We start from the raw sequence: 25,996 nt of genomic DNA, 5'->3' as shown, positions 1-25,996 counted from the left end.
CAAAGCCCCATCATAAATCACATTGTTAAACTATCATGTGGGCAAAGTTGCCAGGCAAATAAAGACACAGCCATCAGGAAGGACATTCCAGGAGCCTAGGGATCACCTCCACATGGCCAAGGGAAAAGGCCAGACTTTGCTTTGGGTACGGTTAATTCTTCACTTCACAGTTATTAAGTATTGGGTTGCCAACACTTAATATTCTTAATTTTCTCAAATTATCCTTTGGATGGTGACACAAGAGGAGAAGCAGATTGTAAGAACTATACAAACCTAGACCATATTAATTTGTGACCTTCTCTCTATGGGAAAGACGCTTAGGCAGGGTGACTTGGTCCTTATGGGTAAGGGTTCTATTGGTTGAGCATAATGGGGCAGGACCACCAGGAATCCAGCTATAGCCTTGCCTTTGCTATCTGAGAAACTTGTTTTTATTCATTCAGGTAGATTGGATTTCATGGGCCAAAGTCACAAGAAAACAGGTTTTAAAAATCACAATTGCATTTATTTGTAATTAAGTACATACACTCACATATGTGTGCATACCTTTACTAAGAACCCTCAAAGGAGGTCATCCCCATTGGTGGCCCCAGTGTTAGTGATTCATCCACTCAGGACATCAAAATACCCTGGAAGGCCGCTTGGTCAGCACATAATCAGAGCAAAGGGAGCTGGGTATTAAAGATAGTGGTTTCCACAGCCTGATGGACTGGCCTTCTCCTGTCTAGCAGCATTTTGGGTCTAAATAGCTGTACCAGGCTTCTAAAATGAGAGCACAATTTCTCCTGGTCAGTGCTGACAAGTCTTGATTTTCCAACTGTCCATTTTCATTATTTCTTATCAGGTCCCAAGGCTTCTCTCATTACATTATTTTACATTACAATTTACAAGCTTATTTTATATAAGTGACATTTCAGAGTAACTGGTTCCCGGCATGTTAATCTCACTGATGAGCCAGCTCTAAATCACTGTGTGGCATGGGTTAACACTGCTTTCGTCCAGCAGGGGTCTGCCATGCTCCCGAGTTCCAGGGAGCCAGACTTGCCCTGCCCCCAGATTCCAGGACAGGGTGGTGATCTTTGAGCCCTCTGTTCTGATCCTCCAAAGATACCTGGCAAGTTCTTTGTATAATTGCCTGGGGGGAATAGTCAGGCTCAGGTGATGAACGTTCTGCTACACCCTCTTCTCTTTCCCAAAGTAGAGTAGAGACCGTGAGAAAAAAATAATGGTAGGAAAAAATTAGATGGTTATTTCTGGGTGGGAAATTTAAGTTCTAATGTAATATCCAGGAATTACATACCTAGGCTTTTTGTTCTGCTTTGCCTGTGGGCAGACTTTGCATCTGAATGGGGCTCATACCATAGTGTGTATCTATGTATGTATAATATAAATACATAATATAGCAAAGAAACAGTGGGGCAAATTCCAGAGTTTAAAATACAGCATCATCATCTTTTTAGAGCCAGAGTCACCTTAACGTGCTGTCTGCCTCACTCAGGCAAACTTTAAAATAATATCATATTTCACAAAACCCTATTAAACTGTCACATAAATTCCCCTTATTTCCTTTTCCCGTCAATGCTGATTACCATGGAAGATATTTCTGTGTCAGGAGAAATTCTTTCCCTTCCCATCAGCCTCCTCCTCTTCCTTTGTGCTTTTGGGGGTCTGTCTCCAGGGAGCAGCCTCCCAGGGATCTCTTTGCTTCTCCAGGACAGAGGGAAATGTGGCTACCCTGCCCACCCTGTTGACCTAGTGCTGGGTTCTGAGCAGCTCAAGCTTCCAGCTTTAATTGTCACAACTATGTAATGAAGTGAGATTATTATTATTATCCCTCTTTGACAACTGGAGAAATCAAGGCTAGCTATAAATAGCTTATCCAAGTTCAAATTGCTGTGAAGTGGAAGGAGTAGGGTATAGGGTGACCAGTTGTCTTGCTGTGCCCAGGACTGAGGGGGATTCTACGGACACAGAATTTTTCAGTGATGAAATTGAAACAGTCCTGGGCAATCAGGATGGCTGGTCATTCGAGTTTAGATCACAACCACTTCAACTGGCTGAAAGCCCTTGATCTTAACCATTATGGACAGTGTCTCACCTGCACAGAGCAGAATATTACATAATAATATCACGAATTCATACAGCAGTACTCTCTTTTCCCATCTATCTATATTGGGTTTTAGACAAAAGTGATTTTTTTTATGTTTATTTATTTTTGAGAGAGAGAGAGTGCAAAAGCTGGGTAGAGGTAGAGAGAGAGAGACAGACAGACAGACAGAACCTGAAGGAGGCTCCAGGCTCTGAGCAGTCAGCACAGAGCCCAACACAGGGCTTGAACTCACAAGCTGTGAGATGACCTGAGCTGAAGTAGGATGCTTAACCAACTGAGCAACCCAGGCACCCCTTAGGTAAAAAATTTTAAAGTCAAATTTGAATGGTTCTCATTCAGACTAGATGTGGTCACTCTAATCATTCATTCATCCATTCATTTGTTTACTATAGCCTGAATAATAATATAATTCACCTTAATTGATAGCTATGCAAATTAATTAATTTCATTTATAGAACAATTAATGTATACCTTATACTTTGCAAAATGCTTTACATGCACCATCATATTTAATTTGGACAAAAATCCAGTGAGATGGCTACTATTTTTTTCCAGGTTTACTGGGATACAACATTGTGTGAACTTTAAGTTGCACAAAATGTGGCGATCTGATACATTTATACGTTGTGAAATGATCACCACAGTAAGGTCGGTGAAAACATTGCAGTACCATTTTTCCCTCCAGTGTTGCAAGTAAACTCCGAGAATTTAAATGACTGACCACGAACAGCATGAAGACCTGGCTGGAACCTTCACCCAAGTCCAAGGCCAGATTGCTGGCCAACTCAGGGCTGGGCTGGAGCTGGAGCACAGCTTACCTGGTTGGCGCACAGAACTTCAGAGCTGTCTTCAAGTGCTTTGGAGTCGTGAAATCTTACTTGTGTCGCTGTGTCTCACTTCAAGATGTAACTGCAAGAATTCTTAACTTTTTGAAAAGATTCATAGCAAGGGGCTTCAAAATTGAGAGCTCTCAAAGCAAGTTTAAATGGTGACTTGATATTTAAAACAAAATATCCATTTACATGCGATCTGCACCCAACTCTGAAGCAGTCCCTTGGTGTGGCCTAGGGGCTTATTTTAAACCAAGGCACTGGTGGGATGTCATTTGGCTGTATTAAATGGCTTTCTGGGGACCTTTAAATCTCTATACTGCCCAGGAAAAACTGATCTGATAGAATCTGATCTTTCCTCATCTGTCTCTAGGGGCAAAACACTTCAAGGTGTGTTCTCATCTCATAGAATCGTTACACTTTGGGCCCATGGTCCCCTCCCTCCCATCCATCTGTCTAGGTCTTTCTCTCTGTTTCTTTGAGTATTTGTCCTTCTCTATCTCCAAACCCCCAAAATAAGAAAAGAAACATTTTTTTTAACTTTCTCCTAATTTACAAGGCCATCCACACACAGGCATGGTTTAGCAATCCTTTTTATTAAGCTCCAACTTTCAAACTGTATTCATTTAAGGCTACTCATCCCATGTGGATCTGCTTCAGAGCCATGGCTCAGGGACTGCACAGTAGAACTTTAAAACATTTTATTTTAATGCCTGCCTGACTTTCAGACAGGGTAATATTCCTCTCACTTGTCTTTATTTTTCTAATCCATATTTTTTATGAAGTACGTGTATGTGAGTATTCATGTGTATGCTTGTGTGTGTGTGTGTGTGTGTGTGTGTGTGTGTGTGTGTGTGTGTGTGCAACACGTGCAACCAGTCACAGTGCTAATTCTTAGTTACTGGGAAGACATAATTGAATTAGATATACATACTCAGGGCCATTTCAAGGCATCTTTTGGCCTGAGGAACTTTAAAATTTGGAGAACACATCATATGTCCCCTTACACATAATAAGTTGTGGGGATGCCTGGATGGCTCAATTGGTTGAGTGTCTGACTCTTAATTTTGGTTCAGATCATAATCCCAGGGTCGTGGGATTGAGCCCCAGCACTGGGCACTATACTGAGCATGGAGCCTGCTTAAGATTCTCTCCCTCCCTCCCTCCCTCCCTCCCGCTCTCTGTCTCTCTGTATCTCTGTCTCTCTCTCTGAGGGCACTTGGGTAGCTCAGTCAGTTAAGTGTCTGACTTTAGCTCAGATCATGATCTTACAGTCCATGAGTTCGAGCCCTACGTTTCTCTCTGTGCAGACAGCTCAGAGCCTGGAGCCTGCTTCAAATTCTGTGTCTCCTTCTTTCTCTGCCCCTCCCCCAGTCAAGCTCTGTCTCTCTCTCTCTCAAAAATAAATAAACATTAAAAAATTTTAATAAAAAGAAAGATTCTCCCTCTGCCCCTCTCCCTCACTTGCACACTCTCTAAAATAATAATAATAATAATAATAATAATAATAATAGTAATAATAATGTGCTCACATCTCACACCAAGTATTTTTTTTGCTGAATTTAAAATAATTTCATGATTGCTTTAGCAATTATTTGGCTATGAGTGATAATTTACGGTTGACTGTGATTCCTTAGCCATCAATGTCTGTAATCCAGAATTCCTACAAAGTACAAAAATTGTACCTACAAATTACTTTCAAAGGTCATACAAGTTTTATGAGTACTAAATTTAACAATTCATGAAGTTGATATAATATTCTATTGTTTGGACAATTAAACCATTACTTCAATTTGATAGTTTCTTTTTTCATTTGGGGGCCAACATATACATTTTTTTTTTATCTCAAATAGTTCTCTGAATTTTGCAAAGCATGCCTGCCCCAGGCACTGTGGCTTAGGGGCCTGGCAGGGGGCCCACCTTGACGTGTGTTCCCCCTAGAGACAGATGAGGAAAGCGAGAAGCACAGGGCATGGTGGGCTCAAAGGACTCATGGTAGAGCTATGTGCCAGATGGCATGAGCCACAGGCTCAGGCATATTTAATTCAGACTCTGAAGGAGGTAAGAGGGAGATTACCCTGCAATGAATGAAACTGGAACTGAACTTGAGGTCCAGTGGAGCTGTTCGGGCAGGTGGATAGGCACACGCAGGCAGGCTTCCCAGCAGAGGAAAGAGCCCGTGCAAAGCAATGGGGCTCAGTTAGGCATGTGGAAGCAGAAGTGTGCAGAGTGTGCTCTGTGCGTGCACGGGGGGTGCCCACGCAGCGTGGCAGGGGTGAGCATCCCTGCACTGGGAACACAGATCATGAAGGGCCTTGTGCCCCAATAAGAAGTCTTAATTTTATCCTAAGGGCAGTGGAGGCGGGGGAGGTTTGGGGGGAGTCACTGAATATTTTGAATCAACAGGGATGGAAGAGATGGAGAAGATCTGAAAAGGTATTTTCGAGGCAGAAAGGGGAGGCGTGGTAATTCTATGACGTGGGTGTCTGGTGAGACTTTCCCATCTCCAGGTGAGTCGGCCAGGACGGTGGTGATTTACTGGCAGCCCCTGGGGCCACACAGGGCAGCAGCAGGTGCCAGCTGCTGCCCGTGCCCCAAGGGGCTGCAGGAGGGTTTCAGAAAGACAGAAGGAAACACCGAATGGCGGGGCGGCAAGCAGAAATAAGCCTTTGACCCTGATGGGAGCCCGGTTAGGAAGCAGCCAAAGACTTTGTGTGCTGATCTCAATTTCTCATTTTCAGGCCTCAGTATGTCACTAATACTCTCTGTCAGGCGCTCTCACCAGACTAACTGTGCACACACTCTGTTGATCCCACACATCCTAAGAGCTCTTGGCCGGCCAGGGGCCCTTTCTTGTCACCCAGTCATCTGTGAATATACCTAATTCAGAAGGTGAATGCATTTAAATGGCTTAAACATAAAAGGTAGGTTGCCAAGCAACTGGGAAGCTGAAATACCCTTGTCAGGTTAGGTAATGGCTGGTCACCACCACAGGCATCTGGATTGGAACAGCAGCAGTAAAATTTCTCTTCCTCTTCCTTCCTTCTTCCCTCGTTCCCTCCTCCTGTCTCTTTCTGTAAACCAGCAGCTCCACCCTCATTTTAAAATTAACTTCAAAATAGAATAACTCCGTTCCATTGCATGTGCCTGCAGCAGCCCTGTCTGGGGAGTAACTAGGCAGCAAGGTTACCTTCCTAGGCTGGCGTCCCAGCTCCCTTAAACACCCCCAGCTTTCCCAACAACCTGTATCATGCCAGCCCTTGCAAGAGTAAAAATTTCCACGGCGCATAGTGACTCGTGCAGCTATTGAAATTTCCTGGCACGGTTTCAGTTCGAAACTGCTCTGCTTCAGTGTCAGGTGGTGACATATGTTTTGGGCTTAAGACTCTTAAATTTTCTCCTCCTTCCTTATTGGTCCTTATGCCTCGGGCCCATAATTTATTCGGCGTGTGGTTTTTGCTTGGTGGTGTTTCTGCGTTCTTCAATAGCCGGATCTGGAAAGAGTTTGGGGGAAGCTAAGATCCCTGAAAGACCTTGCACTGATGAGGGCAGGCTCCCAGTTTGTAATTTATAATTTAAAGAGAATCGTGCCACTTGGCTCTTTAAAAATGTCCATCACACATGAGATCATGTTTTCCCTTCACCCCGCTCACCCCCTAGTTCCCTTGTTCACGGGTGTGTGATCGGATCCTGCAGGAAGATGGCTCTAGCAGCCCACTGTAACACCACAGGGGCAGACTTCGCTTCTGGAGGAAACTGTCGTTGGAATCTAGAGCCTGCTCCCGGAGGCACTTTGGATTCTTTTCCTGTTCAGATATGTTCAGGCGAATAACGTGGGAAAGAACAAAGCAAGAGATTTGTTGTATGTGAACTGGGAGCCGAATGATTCATTAGAATATTTCAAAGTTTTCGGAGCAAAGCTTATAGCTCTTTGATTTCTTTCTTCAAGATTCATATCTTTCGGCGCCTTATATGATGCCTAAACCTAGTGAAACGTAAACTAGCATAACAATGTGGGATGTGTTGGATGAGTCCTCATGGAGTGTAAAAAGATCTCCTTCCCATCTCATTTTGGTTATTTCTATTTCTCAAGGATTCTGTGATCCACGGCTCTGTTGAGTTAGTGGTCAGACCAGGAGTTCTGGCCAGAGATTGTATGAGCCTCGGCTATGCCTTTACAAAACAACCATTCGGCAACATCCAGTACTGATTGGACCCCACCCTGAGTAGTCTGTAGGTGACAGTGTCCTCCTGGGACCTCTTGGAGCTTGAGGGAGTTAGTTAATGCCATCCTCTGGGCAGCATTCATTCTACTGGGGAGGTCGGGGGGCAGAGGAGCCAGGGCCCTGGGCTACCAGTGAGTGAGCAGATCCCAGGCAAAATTGCAAACATCCGTATCTGAGATCAGCTGATGGATGGTGGGGGGGGGGGGGAGTGCTGTAGCATCTGTGTGCAATTTTCCTGATGCGATTACACACTTCTCCCAAGTGACTGTCATTTCTGTGTGTAGTAAATTCCTCAAACCCAATCCAAATACTCTATTATCATACTGTATATATTATGTATCATTATAGCACAGATGTATTATTTTTTATTTCCAGCATATTATAATATAACAAAATCTCCTCAAAACTCTGTACAGTTTGACGCAGATGAGAAAATGCAGATGAATTTTCTCATATTTATGCGGAGTCTAAAATTATTACCTCGGCCTCAATTACACCGCTTCCTCTTGGTTATCTGAAAATTGCCCAGGAATAGATTTCCTGATTTTCTCTTCATTTATACACATTATCCAAACCCACTTTTTTTTTTATATAGTTCAGAGACAGAAGGGTACAAAGTAAGAAGGCGACATTGCCCTTTGCAAAGAAATACGAGCTTGTAATATTTCAAAATTGAATTGTTTCCTGAGAAAGAAGGCAGTGAAACAGAATGTTTTGTTTGGGGAGGAAAAGCCTTATTTTATTCATTTCCTCAGTGTCTCCACTATATTCCATTGGAGTATAATAAGCTTTCACCATTAAGTGTGGTGAAGGGTTTCAGCTAAGCGAGTCTATGGGAGAACTAGGGCTGTAGTGATCAGGTTAGTAGTCACGAGTCACATGAGGCTGTTGAACACCTACATGTGATTAGTCTGAATTGAGATGTGCAGAAAGCATAAAATACACACCAGACTCTGATGACTTAGTACCAAAAAATGTAAAGTGTCCCATTAATCATTTTCATATCGATTATACATTGAAATGGTAATATTTTTGATCTTTGGATTAAATACAGTTTATTAAAATTAATTTTTTGGGGGGTGCCTGGGTGGCTCAGTCGGTTAAGCGTCCGACTTCAACTCATGTCACGATCTCACAGTCCGTGAGTTCGAGCCCCACATCGGGCTCTGTGCTGACAGCTCAGAGCCTGGAGCCTGTTTCAGATTCTGTGTCTCCCTCTCTCTCTGACCCTCCCCCATTCATGCTCTGTCTCTCTCTGTCTCAAAAATAAATAAACGTTAAAAAAATTAATTTTTCTTGAAGAAAAATGTAGCTACTAGAAAAAATAGAATTTTGCACCATATTTCTGTGGCTTGCATCATATTTTTGCTGGGTGGGGAGAGCTTTGCTGCTCAGAGTATGATCTCTGGATTGGCCGTCTTGGCATCCCCCCAGGAACTTGGTGGAAATGCAGGATCTCAGGTCTCACTCCAGAGCCACTGAAACAGAATCTGCTTTTTAACAAGCTCTCTAGAGGATTTATGTCCACAATCCAGTTTGAGAAACACTGCTCCAATTGAGGGAGTTTCCAAAAGGCCAGAATTCTTTCTTTCCAATAAATATTTCCCTTGGGATAGCTGGAGGTTCTTTGAGGATACGTACTCTGCCTAAAACTCCTTGGTGTCCCCGGTGTGTGATATAGTGCTTGGTACACAAAAGATGCTCACTAAATGTCAAATGAAAGAATGGGTGCATCATCCTGCCTGTTACTTCACAGACGGAAGCTTTCATAATGGTCACATAGAATGAAAGAATCAGATGGGTGACCCCTCTTGAAGGCTAATAACGTAAAGGGATCTGTGTTCTTGTGGCATCATTTTGATATCTGAAGCACAGCGTGATGTGTCCTTCGTATATGTGAGGACCCCAACTGGCATCCCTGTCTGGACTTTGAAAACATCATTCTGACTGTGGTTTGGAAAAATGTCTTCAATGGGGCAAAAGTACAAATTAGATCCTGGTACTGCCTTACTCAAAGCCTCTCTGGGTTTTCATCACAAGCTCGGGTTTTCTTCATAAGATTCACATAATCTGGCTCTTGTCCACTTCACACACTGTGCCAGCCCCGCTTCACCGAATGTCTTGAACTGGTTAAGTTTCCTCCATCCAAGGAGGTCTGTGCTTAGGTGTCAAGTCCTCAGAGAACCCTATATTTTTTTATTTTTATATTTTGTATTTTTTATATATTTTTATATATTTTTAAATATATATATTTTTATATTTTATATTTCATATTTTATTTTATATTTTATTTATTTATTTTGTGTGTGTGTGAGAGAGAGAGATTGAGAGCGAGAGAGCTCGAGAGTGGGCAGGGGAAGGGCAGAGAGAAGAAGACAGAGAATCCCAAGCAGGCTCTGCACTGCCCGCATGGAGTCCAGTGCAGTGCTCGAACCCATGAACCATGAGATCATGATCTGAGTCGAAATAAAGAGTCAGATGCTTAACTGATTGAGCCACCCAGGTGCCCCAGAGAGCCCTGTCTTAGTCATTCTTTCTATAGGTTTATTTTTTTTTATATTTATTTATTTATTTTAAAAGAGAGAGAGACTACTAGGGGGAGAGAGAAGTGGAGAGAGAGGGAGAGAGAATCTTAAGCAGGCTCCAGGCTCAGCATGGAGCCCGATGTGGGGCTTGATCCCACAACTGTGAGATCTTGACTTGAGCCAAAATTATTTTGTGTGTGTGTGTGTGTGTGTGTGTGTGTGTGTGTGTGTGAGAGAGAGAGAGAGAGAGAGAGAGAGAGAGAGAGAGAGTGAGAGCAGGGGAGGAGCAGAGAGAGGGAGGCAGAAAATCATAAGCAGTCTCTGTGCTGCCAGCGTGGAGCCCAATGCAGGGCTTGAACCCATGTGAGATCATGACTTGAGCTGAAATTGAGAGTCGGAGGCTTAACCAACTGAGTCACCCAGGTGTCCCTTGATCATCATCTCCAAAAGATGACCCCACCCCTCCTCTGATTCTCTGTTGCCTCCCTCTGCTTTGCTTATTATTTTAATCGTACTTACTTGGTGTTATTGTCTGCCTTCCCTACTAGAAGGCAAGCTGTTGATGCCTAGGACTTTGATGCTTTCTGGTGTAGCTCCAGTCCCCGTGATAGTGCCTGGTGTATTTTAAGAACTCAATAAATACTTGTTGAATGAATGAATGCATTTTGAAAAAACAAAACAGTGGATTAATATGTTGTGACACAATTGGGTATGCAGGGGTTAATTACAGGAGCTAATTACAGTTCATTACAGCCATCTACTCAGCAAACATCTTCTCCACACTGCCCGTGTACAGCTTTAGGAAGAGAGAATAAGGCACAGGAACTAGAGGCAATAGCCCAGACAGGCTGTGTTTTGGGCGACAGTACGAAGCAGAAGGAAGAGAATTTGGCTTAGGAGTGACGGGAAACAAGACCAGACGGTCTGTCTGAGGCCGGCTGGTGGGGGCTTTCAGTGAGGACTCTGTGAGAAGTGTGGCCTCCAGCACACTTTCCCGCACATGTGGAAGGTGATGCCGTCAGATCTGGGGTTTTCTGTTTGGTTTTCGATCACTGGGGCTGCTGGGTGGCTGGAGCAGATGGTGAAGAGGACGTTGTGTGCCTGTGGAGAAGAAGCAGGAGGGATGGATGGTGGAGAGAGCAGGAGTGACAGAGGGTGGGGCCTTGTTTTCCGTAGAGGAGAAAACATTGTGCTTTAAAATTACCCTCCCTGCTGTGTGTCGGACTTAACCACTTGTGAACAAGTTTCAGAAAGTTCAGGAAAAGATTCACGGGCTGCCAATGACGAGATGGTGACCCTCCAATCAATTTCTGTAGCTCATCCGTGCTAAGGGCCTGTGGTCAGCCCTTGCACCACAGCTTCCTCCCTGCTGCCCCGAGACTCTTCAGTGAGGTATCCAGGGCCATGAGCATCTCCTGTCCCCGCCCTGTCAGTGCGTGTGCACCCACATCTCCCTCGTGGAAACTAAGAAATCTCTTCACAGAAACAGGTCAGAGCTTCTCAGGCTGTGTCGTTCATTTGAGGGTATGGGGTCAGTCCTCAGGCTTTGAGAGGAAGGCAGGGTACCCTGCTGAGAGGGACAAGATCTGAGGCCATTTGTTGCCACTGGAGTCGGGTCAGCTTCTTTTTTCTTTTTTATATGTTTTTATTTATTTATTTATTTTATTTTTGAGAGAGAGAGAGAGAGAGAGAGAGAGAGAGAGAGAGAGAGAGAATGAGAATGAGTGGGGGAGGGACACAGAGAGATAGGGAGACACAGAATTTGAAACCAGCTCCAGGCTCCAAGCTGTCAGCATGGCGCCTGATGCAGGGCTCAAACCCATGAACCGGAGATCATTGCCTGAGCCAAAATCAGACACTTAACTGACTGAGCCACCCAGGCACCTCCAGTTGGGTCAGTTTCTTATTCTGATGGCATATGGGTCAGGAAGATCATAGCTCAAGGGTTTGTAAAGGAGGGCATGGAGCAGACAGAGCCCACTCCTCTGGGAAGGATCATGGTCACAGGCAACAAGAGATCCAGCCCACCCTTGGCTATTCTGAAGCTAATTATTAGCAGTGATTACCTGCACTGTTTCCTTGCGTGGCCATCTGACTTCTGACCACTTCACCACTTATAAGCACTTGCATCTGAATATTGGAAAAAAGCAAAAGACGGGCTGATGCTTTGTGTCATTTTGCTTCTTGTTAGGAGCTCTATTAAAATAATACAGGAGAATATAATGGAACCAAAGGGGATTGAAACCATTGGCTAAAACGTTTTATTTTTTTTCCCCGTATTTCAGTTGCCATTGATAATCATTGAATTTAGTGCTGCAAAGACTTAAGAAAGCGTCACTTTACAGGTCAGGAGCTGAGATTTCAAAAGGATTTAATTTTCCCAAATCCATTCAATCAGCACGAGGCAGAACCAGGTTGCCTGGTTCATAATTTGCATGGTTCTTGACTTCCCCACAATATATCATGTATTGTCTCCATAGGAATCATTTCAGCCTTCCTCGTAAGTACACACAGAGAATAATACATGGTCAAATGAAAAGAACATTAGATTTTGATTCAGAGAACCCAGTTTTTTTTCTTGCTTTTGCTTCTTCTATCCTCATAAACAAGAGAGTAATACCCATCTTCCTGCTTCACAGATTTACTCTGGGGGCCAGAGAAATGGTGGAGGCGAAAGTTCTTTCTCAGCTTCAGGGTTCTATAGCAATGTCATCAATGTGTTTCCATATAATCCCACACATTTAAAAAGCCCCAGTTATTTGTGAACCTATCAGAGATCCAGCAGTTATAATAACATTGGATGGGATGAAAGGGTTCTTTAAGTCCATATGGTGGAGGAAATTCTAAGAAATTAGAAATGTATGAGGAATAAGTGATATAACCTTTGGAGAGAAGGGAATGCCTCATTATTGCAGATGTTAGGATTGTCTACCTGGAAATTTCAACATGATCAACTGCAAAATTAAAAAAAAAATTATAAGAAAGTTCAGAACTTGAAAACTCCATTGAAAACATTCTGCCTTCTTTTGGAAACCATGTAAAAAGAACATGCATAGCAGAAAACAAAAACACACAGTCCTATTTCTGCAAAATGAGGAGACAAACTTCTCAGTACTTTCAAGGGCCGTTGAAAGCAGCCAAGTTCCTGTAGGATCTTGGTGGAAGGAATATGGAAAGAAAGAGAAAACAGAGGCTGCATCAAGAGTGCTCTGTTCCTATACTCAGGAAAAATACTTTTCAGATCTGAAGATGAAATGAATTTGTTTCCAGACAAATGAAGGAACCACAAAAGGGGGGAGTACTCAATTCTAGCAGACCCACTCTAGAAGCAATACTAATGGATGATTTTTCAGCCAGAAAGGAAACAAAACCTAGATATTGTAAAGGGTGAAGAGTAATTAAAAAGGACAAATATAAAATTTAATTGAAATTAATACCATGTAAGTGTTTTGTGAATTTTAAGATTTACAATGGGAATTAGAATATAGTAGATTAGGGGTGCCTGGGTGGCTCAGTCACGTAAGCATCTGACTTCAGCTCAGGTCATGATCTCATGGTTTGTGGGTTCAAGTCCCATTTTGGGCTGTGTGTTGACAGCTCAAAGCCTGGAGCCTACTTTGGATTCTTCATCTCCCTCTCTTTCTGCCCCTCCCCTGCTTGCATTCTGTCTCTGTCTCTCAAAATAAATAAAAATTTAAAAAATTATTAGAAAAATAAAATATAGTAGATTATATCATGATAAATCAAAGATGCATGTTATAATCTCTAAAGTAACTACAGAATACACGACATATAACTACCATGTTATTAGTGAACAAAAAAGGAACAGTGAGAAAAAAAATGCAATCAATCCAAAGGAAGACAAGACAGGACAGTAAGTAAATTATACAATAGTTTAGGTGAATGGAGAACCAATAATAAAATGATAAGGCTAAACCCACATGTATAATTAATTGCATCAAATGTAAATAGAGTAAATACTCCAATTAAAATTAAATAAAATAATATTAGAGTGAATAAAATAAAACATCCAACTATACAGTACTTCCAAGAAATAAATGCCTGATGAAAAATGGTAGAAAGTTTGAAGGTAAAGGGATGAGAAAAGATACATGTTATAAATACTAACCAGAAGAAATCCAGTCTGTTTGAGACTGGAAGAGAAGAATATAGAAGATATGAATATAGAAAGAATATAGAAGAAGAGAAGAATCAGAGAAGAATATACAAAATATGAAAAATATATGGGGCACCCAGGTGGCTCGGTTGAGTGTCCAACTCTTGATTTCAGCTCAGGTCATGATCTCATGGTCATGGGATCCAGCTCTGTGTTGGGTTCCACACTGAGCGTGGAGCCTGCTTGAGACTATCTCTCCCTCTAGCCCTCTCCCCCACTTGCTCTCTCTCTCTCTCTCCCTCGCTCTCAAGAACAAAACAACACAAAACAAAACAAACAAAAAAGAAAAAGAAAAATATGACTAATAAACCTGATATAATTGGTGTTTATGGAACATTATACTCAACAACATTCTTTTAAGCACATGGATAATATTTATAAAATTTTATCATATGCTGAGCTAATGATCTAAATATGATTTCAATTTATAAATATTATTTATAAAAGAACAAAAATATGAAAGCCAAAGAAAATAGAAGGAAGGATAAATACAAATTATGAGCAGAAATGAAAGCAAAAGGATTGTAAAATAGTCTTTTGGAAAAAAAAAACTAAAATGATATGCCCTTTTTGAGAATGATTAAGAACCCCCCCATATGAGAAATAAGAAAAGAGACCATCACTAGGGATTCATACATATAATAAGAGGGATTTAAAAACTTTATGCTAACAAATTTGAAAATAACCATTTTCAATGCAAAGTTACTGAAAAGTATAATTACCAAGTAGACATAAGAAGGAATAGAAAATCTCATTGGATTTTTATTACACAATTTGAATGTGTTTTAAAATAATTTGGATTTGTTATTGTATAAGTTGGGTTGTTATTAAGATCTTCTAGGCTTAGATGGCTTCACTAGGAAATTTTACTATTAATTTAAGGAAGAAATATTTCTAATCTTCAAAAAATCTTACACAAAAGAAAAAGAGACAAAGCTTTCCAACTCATCAGAACCTTGATAAGTAAGCCTCACAAGGACACTATAAGAAAAAAAATAAAACTTTACAGGTCAGTCTCTCTTGGGGGACATAGATTCAGAAATTCTGAAGAAATAACTTTATTTAGAATTACATTAATGATAATATAATCCAATTAGTTATATTTCAGGAATAAGGTTGATAACAGTACCCAGTTGACAAAAATGCCTTAAGGTTTGAAGAGGAAAAATAAAACTGTTGTCATTTGCAGAAGATAAAATTTAATGTATAGAAAATGCTAAAGGATATTGTGGGAGGGAAAATGTGATTCTAAACCTTCACATCATATCATAACCCAAAATTAACTTCAAACAACTAATGTAAATAGATCTTAATGTAAAACTTAGACTCAATCTTATGGAAGAAATCTATTATCACATTGAGTTAGGCAAAGATTTCTTAGATGAAACACAAAATATACAAATTACAAAAGAAAAAAGTGCATAGGTTTGACTTTATCAAATGAGAAACTTTTGTGCTTCAAAATACATAGTCCAGAAAATGAAAGGCTAAGCAAAGACTTGGAGGAGAATTTACTGAACATGTCTGCCAAAGGATTGCATTTAGAATATATGAAGAACCCTTCAAACTGTAATAAGACAAACAATCTGATTGTAAAATGGGCAAAATGTTTGAACAGGCACTTTACTTAAGAAAGTATGGAAATAGCTAACAAAAAAAAAAAAAATACCACTAGAAGTTTCCAACATCACTAGTCATCAGGGAAATGCAAATTGAAACAACAATTAGACACTAGTACCTCCCCATTAGAATGGCTAAAATTAAAAAGCCTGACAATATTAAGAGTTGGTCAGTATGTGGATCCATTGGAACTCTCAAACATTGCCAGTGAACATGCAGAATGGTAGAGACTCTTTGGGAAACAATTTGACAGCACCTTCTAGTAACTTACTATAATGTTAACGTTACCATAATATGCACAATTCTATAGCTAGGTATTCACTCCAAAGAAAAACATGTGATTATAACGGCTTTATTCATAATATGATAAACCAATGGTGGCATATCCATTGCTTTGTGGCACACTGGAATGTAAATCCCTGGCTAAAAGGAACAGATTATTGATGCATGTGCATGCAACAACGTGGATGGTTCTTAAAAAAGCATTAATGCTAAGTGAAAGAAGCCAGACAGAAAGGCTATAAGTCATATGAATCAATTCTGATGGAACTCTGGAGCAGACAAACACTATTGAGACAGAAAGTAGATCACTGGTTGCCAGAGGCTAGGGATGGGTGAGGGAACTGCCTGCAAAAGAGAATGAGGGTGATTTTTGTGACAGTAATAATGCTCCATATTATGATGATAGTGGTTTTACAACACTGAATGTATTTGTCAAAATTCACTGAATTGTAAAATTGAAATTGGTGAAATTTATTGAAGTTGTATTATACTATAAATAAAGCTAATTAAAAAAGAGATGGAACACACAGTGCAGAATATGTACATGGTATGCCACCATTGGTGGGAAACGTTAGTCTTTTCTATAATGTATAATAATTTTCCACCATGCCTATTTTCAGATTTTCTCTTTTGTAGGAATCTTCTGTCATTGACATTTTTTCCCATGTCTGTTTCCTTGCCTCCTTCCTCACCCCCTTCCAGAGTGAAGGTCAAGGTAGTTGACTTTGGAAATCACAATCTACTATTTTGGCCATTTCTCCCACCACTTAACCCCAGGATCTGCGTCTTCAGCTCCATTGAGAACTCCTGTCCCATCATACTCTTGCCTGAGGATTGTGTACACGGGCTTCCACAACGTGCAGGATTGTTTCCAATCTCATTAGCATTGGTTCCATGGGTCTGCAGACACAGGTGCAAACAGCTTTGTGGCTTCACTCCCATTTTACCTTCTTCGTAGCTTGCACTTCAGCCACATCCCATCACTTTGCTCTTCTTCAGGCATTACGTGTTCTGTGACCTTGTTATTTTGCAAATGCATCTACTTAGCCTTTTTGTATGACTTCCTTCCTTTCTTTAATTCATCTGGCAAACTCTTACTCAACCTGGACAAACCAGATCCAATATTACCTCTTCTGTGAAAATCCATTTCTTTCCTATTTCTCCTCTGTTTACTATTTGCAAATATTGTGCCTTTGTGAAAATTGAGATATGATTAATATTCTCTGAAGAGGAGAACATTCTATGTAGGGACATACCAGACATAAAAATTACAAAGATGACCTCCACCCACAGATGTGTCGTATGTATAGATAGATAACCTTAAGTAAATGTTATAACTACACATAAATGGGATCAACTATGATGAAACTCTTGTGTTTTATATTTGTCACTCATCATTATGTCACAGATACCTTCTAATGTCCACAGAAAGAGATCTGTGTGCCATTTTAAAGGTTGCATAGTATTCTGTTTTATGTTTTCTTTCCTTAACTTATTTTCTGTGGGTGCACATTTAAGTCATTTCCAGCTGATCATATTATTATAAATAATGTAATGAGCATCTGCTGTGCTTTGAAAATGTCTTGACAAATGTCCCTGATCACACTGGATCATAATTATTTGTGTGCCTGTCTTCCCCACCAGACTATTATCAGTTCCCTGAGGGCAAAAACCACTATTTCTCTTGGAATCTCCAGAACCTTGCAGAGTTCCAGTAGGAGTTTAATATATATTGTTGAAAGTAAAAAAAGGAACAACTGGGTGGATGTTATAGAGTTGGGTGCACATGTTTGTCATCACGTGTTTTCACTTCTTACTCAGGTTTTCACTGGCCGTGAGCCTGATATCTCTTAGACATTATATAATCCTTTACTTGTTTCTAACCTCTTTTCACAGATGTTATTACCACTGACATAAATTCAATACCAAGCTTTAAGAATTAGCATATTGCCAAACCATGACTCCCCCATAGATTTTGGTGACCTCCAGAAGAGATTTTATAAATTGCAGAGAAAAAAAAATGCAGATACCTGATACTCATTGCCCTACCTGAAGCAGAAATGAATTTTTAAAACTGAAATTGTCAATAACAAGAAAAAACACATGGTATGCGTGTCACATACTATTTACAGCTGTTGTCTGTTATGAGTTCTCTGGAGCACCATTTGCTGCTGCAACTCAATGGTCTCATAAGTTTAACTCACCAATACAGCTATAAAATTACTTTAAATCACAGAGGGGAAGAGAGAAAAATCAACTAGGAATGGCTAAAATGCTGCTTATGTCTTCATAGGAACCCACTGTTTTGCCCATTTTCTTCTTCTTTCCCCAGGATGCTCAGAACAGCCTGTTGGGTCTTGTGGTGTATTACAATATAGCAGATTATCAACCTGACTCTCCAGAGGAAAGGGACGTTGTGGACATCTCTTTGCAAGGGCTGCATTTGGTTTATTGACTAATGCACTGAATTGTACTGGGTATCAGGCAATGGAAGACAACTGGGACAGACAGTGAGGGTGTTCGGTTGGTATTGGAAATTTACAAGAGCTTAAGCTATTTTTTATTTCTTCTTGCAGGGCTGGGAGCATTTACTATTGTTGTTCAATATGCTGTAAATGAACTTAGTTCAAAAACCACAAAAAGAGTGATATAGAATTATAGAACTGAAAATAGGCTGCTGATTGGGTACGAATTCATCAAGGCTCTTTCTCAATAAGCTTTTTATTGGAGTGCCAATATGACTTGCTTTGGAAAGAGTGAGATGTGATTGTGAGCAAATGATATAGGGGGCCAGTTGGCCTTCAGTTAGGTTCAGCTCTGCTCAGCTAGCTAACTGTATATCTCTTTCTCCCTCTCAATATGCTTATTTAGGAAGCTCCAGTTAGCAAATCATTAGTCTTAGCTGCAGGACACCCCATCCAATACTCAATTTCATCAGAAACTTCCATAACTCATTTTGTAGACAATGGCGGGGCTGGAATTTGAACTCTGGAAATTACATCTCTAAAAGTTGTTCTTTACTTCAACAGACCATTCTGTTATTGACTCAACAAATGTATGGTCTACAATAACATCAGAATGATTTCATAAAGCACAGCCTTCTGTATGTCTTTTTCCTGCTGAAAATCATCATGGACTCTCTGCTTCTTAAAGTAGTGGTTCTCACATGTTCCTTCCTGGAACATACATATCAAAATATCCAGAAGCAGTGAAGAAGCTCATGGTGGTGTAGGGTAGCTACCTAAGGAATTTTTCAAGAACCCAGGATCTTTCTGTGTTTATGGTCACAAAGCATGTGACTTTGGTTCTCAAGGGGACTTTCCCACCGGAAAGTATCACATCTATGTTTAATGCAAGAGGAAGAAGAAGATCAGGGAAATGAGACAAAGACTAAGACAGATTTGCCAAGTGAAACTGTCCCTTTCAGTCAGATTTCCAGAAAGATTTACCCCCTATTACCATTTACATCTCATGGGCCATGATTCTGTCACATGACCACCCTTCCCTACAAGAGGATCCAAAAGGTTTGGTGTTTGAATGTAGGCACATCCTTTCATTGAATCTAGGCACATCCTTTCACCCCCATAATTGGGTCTGGTAGTCAGAAAGAAGGGGAGAAAAGCTATGGGACAGACAACCAGCAGGTTGTGCCAGGTGTGTAGTATATGTATGCATATATATTATATATAAAAAAAATCACAAGCAAACATTTACACATTTATCACTAACTATTGATTCTTCAGTAGACCCCATCACTGACCATAGCATACCAATGAGACACTGACTCCATGGTTGAGAACTTCTGATCTACAGAATAAAGTCTAAATCCCTAAACATATTAGGAAGACCTTACTAGTTTGACCCCAGCCTACTTTTCTAAATCCATGTGTTACCATCCTCAATCCTTTGTTTCAGCCACTTGTTTCCTTTATTCTTAAATGTCCTAATTTTCGCTTTTCTGTGTTCTTTGCATGTATCTTTTTCTTTGCTTAGAAAATGCTTTCTTACCTTCTCTCCTGTAGGGTGATACTCATTCTGCAAGACTCAGCTCAAATAGCATCACAGCTCTGGGAACATCCTTCCCTCTCTGTCAGATCTGTTTTTGGTACCTTATGTACACTTTCATTAGCACACTTTACCATTCATTATTTGCCCGTGTTTGTCACTACTGGCAAAGGCTATGGCCTCTTATGTAGCAAGGACTATTAAAACTTTTTATTATTTTTATTTATTAAATTTATTTTATTCAACTTTTTATATTCTGTGGCTCCTGTACTTCCCGGAATATGCTCAAGACACCTGCTTAGGGAAAAACAACCAAATATTATCCTCAATATATAAATGACCTTCAATGGGCTGACGTGACCTGCTCCCACCATAGTCGATAAAAGTGTACTGATCCCGGCTCCTCAAGCCTAGATCTCACTGGTTGTCAACAGATAGTGGTTTTTGTCTTAACTGATGATAATAGTAATACAATTCATGATTTCCTGTTCTTGAGCTCTGTTATTGGGTGTTATTCATTTTTGGCTTTCAATGTACAGAATTGGAGACACAGTTTGTTCCCTCAAAAAGGCTACTTTTTAAGGGTAGAAAAGCCATATTTAACTCAGTGATTTGAATGATATGGAAAGAAATGACTAGTTTAACTTTTAGACTGCTTAATAGCTGGGTATTTATACTTGGACAGTGCTTAGTTCTTGTCATCCAAGTGGGTTGAGAAGCAATCAGGAATTGGGTGAGGGTACAAAAGGCAAGGAGAGTCAGAAACATGCACATACATAAAATCGGACAAGGGGTTAGAGCAGATAGGGCGAATTTCTGGTATGATGCCACACTTTCTCCCCTCCTTCCCCAGTGGTGGACAGACACCATTAATCAATCAAAATACGCTTTTCATCTGAACCAAGATGTGGTCCCAGAATACACCTCAACATTACAATGGTCCAGATGTATTCTATCAACAAAGGAAGGAAGACAAACCCTTCTTTCTCTCATCAATGCATTCTCCATACAGTCTCTTCAGATCAATATGCTCCTTGTGATTGGGCAGAGAGTCTTTTCCTGTTCCCTTCTGAAAGGAAAGTATTGTAATTCCATGATTGAAATTCCAGGTGCTTCTTCTTGTTAAAACTTTCTCAAAGTTTGAGTTGAGTGTCTTACAGACATAAAGTTCCCAGCACAAGATTTATCTTTGAATCCCATTTCTACTGGGGAATGAGAGGGACCCTCGTACCCACAGACGCCGTAACTGAGGTGGAAGAAACTAACGTGTAGTGAATGGCGCGCGGTATTCCAAGTGCCATATTTACATCTTTCTGTTTTTATAACAACCACACAAGATCAGTATCATTGTCCCCATTTTACAGAAGAGAAGTTAAATTATTCACCCAAGGTCTTATAACTGATAAGTATGAAGATAAGATTTAATTTCAGATCTGCGACATCTGGCATCACGTTGTTGGATTCTAGAGAGTTAACTGTTCCTTTGGTGATCTTGATAAAATCTGCTTCTTGTGTTCTTTTCATGCCACTAAGTACTTGTGCTTTTGATAACAGCCTTGAGTTTTAACTTTGTATTTTCTTGAGTCTTGCAGACTAGAGAGACAGATGGAAAATGGATAAGTGTAGATCAGATATGTATGGGACACAATCAGCCTATTCTGGACTTCATGCCAGTCAGGTGTAATTCCAGCCCCTGGGAGATTATCTTGTTGGAAATAGAAAGCATACTTAGGTTTAACTTTTTTGTGTTCCTTTTTCGGCAGGGCAGCGTCCATGCCAGGTGATCACGGCCCGAGTGCACCCAGGAGAAAGCAATGCCAGCTGGGTGATGAAGGGGGCCTTGGAGTTCCTGGTCAGCAGTGACCCTGTGGCTACACTCCTGAGGGAAAACTTCATTTTCAAGGTCATCCCCATGCTCAATCCCGATGGTGTCATCAATGGCAAGTATGTCGCACCCACCTCAACTGGGTCCTCATGTATGTCACCATTGTAACACATTGTGTCTCTCAGTGGGTGTGATTGGAGAGGACATACTCTGGCAGGAATAAATTCTCTTGGGCTTCTGTTAGCTGGTACAAATAACAACGTACTCCCCACACATATTGATGTCCTATCGGTTTCCTTTGAATAGAAGGGCATAGACTAATAGGCACTTAATGCCAGAGGGGTCCTAAGAAATAATCTCATCTAACAATCTTTTTTTTTTTTTTTTAAAGGAGAAAATTAGTGTGCATGGTGATCAAGTGATTTGCCCAGGTCACATGGTAGAACAGTGGCAAAGTCAAAACTCAGATTCTGATTTCTTCACAGTTAAGACCAGTGCTTTCATTTATTTACTAATATTTACTACAGAGGAATCTTTATTGAGTTGTATTGTACTGGATTCTGCATACAGCTCCAGTAAGGGTGTCACCTTATCTGAATGGGATGATTGTGTGGTTGAAAGTAGCTGTATAAGCAGATGGAAGGAGTGGTGCTCCTCATGGCATTCCTGCATGCCTTCAGATCACATTAACAGGAAAGATGAAGTCCAGTGTCTGATGAGGTCTTTTGGAAGGAGCAGCATTTTCAGAGTTTGTGAGCTAAAGCCCAGATACCAGAGCACGTCCCCAAGGTCCCACTGCCGGTGGATAGGGGCGGCAGGATTAACGTTCACAAATTCTCAACCCATGGGGAAAGAGACACAGACTCTTCCTGTGGTCACAGAGGATTCATTTTACTATAGGAATGGGCATTGGTATTCTTCGAGAAAAACAGAACATAAGGTAAATAGAAATTTAACTAAAAGGAAAATAATTGCAGAAGCTATAAATGAAAAAATAACTTATAATTTAAGTGTCAGTATTGGGGGTGCCTGGGTGGCTCAGTCGGCTGGGCATCTGACTTTTTGTATCTGCTCAGGTCTTGATCTCAGTGTTGTGAATTTGAACCCCATGTTGGTCTCTGCATTGGACGTGAAGCCTACTAAAAAAAAAATGTCAGTATTGAAGAAGCAAAGCAAAAGTTTAGAAAACTGAGAAAATAGAGCAATATTAAAAGGCGAAATGAGATAAAATGAGAATTATTAAAAATATATAAAAAAGAAAACAAAAATTTCAAAGAGATAAAGTTAAAATGGCTTCAACTAAGTAAAGAGACTGTTTTAAGAAAGATAAAATAGTAATTAATTTCTTTAAGAGAAAAAGTGAAATACATGTTAAACAGCTGAGAATAGACTCGCTTCAAAGGATAAGCACAAAAAAGAATACTGGTAAGTTAAAAAAATAGAAATAAAAAGATGATAAAATATAAAAAGAGGATCAGAATACATTCCAAATGATAAAATATGTTAAACTATGCCAAAATGCAAGCAAGTCAAAGCTACAGACTTTAAAAATAAAATTTTAATAGATACAAAAAAAAAAAAAGGCAAAGAAGTTAAGTGATTCATTTGTTCATAGCAAGTTTCTTGGTTTTTTAGTTCCCAGACTCCTTAGCTTTTGGTGGAGGTTTTTGATGGGCTGAGAGCAGGGTCCTTCCTCTTTTCCTATGGTGACCAGTTGGCCTTCAAGTACATGTGAGGAGCAAGACACCAAGAGCATTAATTAGGCCTCTGGTAGCAATTAGCCTTCTTAGATCTCAAGCTGGACAAAACTCTAGAGCACTGTTCTCTTCTGGTCCAACAGAAGTCAGTGGGTTCCTGCCACGTGCTACATTAGCCCCAGAGAACAGGTCTAGCACATTAATGAGTGACTCCTCCCTGTGTGAGGGGCCCAGGATTTCACTAGCAAGCTCACTCAGTCTAAACGGATGGAAAACAGCTATGCAAGCCATCTTGAAGGACGTGATCCCATTTCAGCACGTTCTCATCCAAGTTGGCTCTTTTCTGAAGTTTCTCTTTCCATTGAATTGTCTGGGGACTAGTAGAGAATGGAAAGAGTACTGGGTTTAGAGTTATAACCCCAGTTGGAATCTGGCTCTTCTCCTGACCTACTTGCTTTTGTCTTCTGTTGGAAGAATAAGGTAACATGCTCCCTGTCGATCTGTCTGGGAAAATGTCTCATAAGCCTGAGACAGTATTCAAACTCAGGGATAAGTAATGTAGTTTCTTCCATTTCAACTGCTCACACCTCCAAATCAGGGGCTTGATCCAGGTCTTTGGTTGAAAGGTTAATGTGGTCTCAGTCACAGAGCATCCTCCTGGCCTGGACACATTTTTGTCTTGCAGCTGGTTGTTTTGGGCTCCCTCATGGCAGGCCAACTACTTCTCAGTGACACCGCCATTCATCACCATTACCATTATTTATTATGACTAAAATTACCTTTTCTTTTAACGTAGCATCTTTTCATCATGGAGCTCAAGGCATGTCATAGATCACTTGGATCACTCCAACAATTTTGGCTGAAAGGGACTTGGAAATCATAGCATTATTCTACTGACAGGAAATCCACAGGTCATAGCACATCACTAGCAAAGACCTGAGACTGCAATGGAGGCATAACATCTCACAGTAAAAGCACTTAAAGGTCTCAGCTCATGAAGCCTTCTTAAAACCTACCAGACATGGTTCATTGAACTTCTACTTGAACTTCTTCTGTGATTGACATTCCATTTCAGGGCATGTCCGTTCTGCTGTGCATCACTAGGTGGTTTTGTGTTTTCCTGTGCTTTGATCTTTGCCATGTGAACCTCAGACACTTTATACAGTATTACCTTGGGATACCCCATGGGTAATATTGAATCCCCCTTTTACATACCTTAACACCCCCATATGAAGTCCTCTCTGAGTTTAATGCAGTTCACCTAAAGGTTGCTTAGGTGATATTGTTTCTGATGTACCGATCTTCAACAGTTTTCTCGGGATGCGTTTTAACTAAAAGATTTCTTAAAGGTAACTGAACTGAACTGTGTGTGGTCTGAACAGCAAAGAAACCATCTTTGCATAAAGATTAGAGAGCCTAAATCCGAGTTTGGTACTTAACTTACTGCATTGTACTCTTCTTTCACAAATAATCATGGGCCCCATGGAAAATGCAAGAATGTGTAGAAACAGAGTAGTTTCCTTTTGTGGCGATGGTAATGGAGCCTCTGAGGATGGCTGAGAGGTTTTGATAACAGTGGTCAGGGAGACAAAGCCCAGGTTTTCCAGCAAAAATACTGTGGGTCTTGCCAAGGCAAAGATCTCTTAGCAACGCAAGTCTGTAACAGAAAAACAAAATACAAAGATGGTTTCCAAAAGAAACAATCTACCATCTTGCTGGCCTGGTTGATTATATAGAATTGGGCTGAGTTCTAAGTAATCCAGGAAGATCATTGACTCATCATTCTTTTCTACACGGGATAAAAGACCAGGGGGTCAACAAATCGGGTCAGGGCAGAAGTGATAATGGTGGCTTGATCAGAGTGTGATGTGGGGAAAGGAAGGTGATTGCTTAATAGGTTGGCATGGCATATAAGTGAGGGGTTGAAGAAATCTAGCATGGTTCCCAATTTTTGGACTTTTGTTGTTGGGTTGAATGTAGTGACAAAATAATTTTTATAAAGTCAACACACAGCCCGGCATTTTATTCACAGGAGAATCGGAGTATATTGATTCTTAGTATATATACAACTCTGCCAACTTGATTTTCTTCTTCAAGGCCATTGTGGAACAGAAACAAACAACAATAAAGAGCAGAGGGCATACTATGAGTAAACACACCAAGGTATTAAGAAGTAATAGCTGAATGCTCTGGGGGAAACAAATGAAACTATAAAAATCAGATAAAAAATCTTGACAATTTAAACTATCTGGGACCATTTAAAGTTAGTGCCAATATTCTTTTACTCCACTGTGGGTTGTAAAGGCTTTATTTTACTACAATAAGAGAACTCACAGATTTTACCTAAAGAAAAAAATCATTCAGACCTTTTATGGGCCAAGAAAGAACCTGTTCTTTTACATAGATTTCTTATGTAATTGTAAATATGACCCCAAAAAGCAAGTTTTCTTATCTAATTTCTAGATGTGAAAACTTGAGTACACAGGAGTGAAGTCTTGGGTGCAGTTTGAGGAGCTGGTGTTACAGAGACAGGACAAGAACTTCTGTCTGTCCCATACCACTTTTCTGTAGGGATTTAAGGCATTAGAATGAAAAAACAAACAAAGAAAAACTTAAAATATTCTAGCTAGGAGGGTTCATGTATATTATTTGGTCCCAGTCCTTCAAATGTTAAGGAAACTGAAAGTAGAGGTAAAAAA

General features: G+C 40.4%; 1 protein-coding gene across 2 annotated transcripts in view; it reads left to right on the top strand.

Moving 5' to 3' along the window:
• The window catches only part of AGBL1 (AGBL carboxypeptidase 1), an 832,432-nt gene that overhangs the window by 278,315 nt on the left and 528,121 nt on the right, over positions 1 to 25,996 (top strand). For both annotated transcript variants that reach the window (XM_053888750.1, XM_019460194.2), the window contains exon 18: positions 21,539 to 21,719. In XM_053888750.1, coding sequence (XP_053744725.1) covers positions 21,539 to 21,719 — 181 coding nt within the window. The remainder of the gene's footprint in view (positions 1 to 21,538; positions 21,720 to 25,996) is intronic.

This window comes from Panthera pardus, unplaced genomic scaffold (genome assembly GCF_024362965.1).
Source record: "Panthera pardus isolate Hobbes unplaced genomic scaffold, ASM2436296v1 HiC_scaffold_24, whole genome shotgun sequence".
NCBI classification, from domain to species: Eukaryota; Metazoa; Chordata; class Mammalia; order Carnivora; family Felidae; genus Panthera; species Panthera pardus.
The sequence above is the reverse complement of the archived record's forward strand: the minus strand, read 5'-3'. Positions and strand labels throughout refer to the sequence as shown.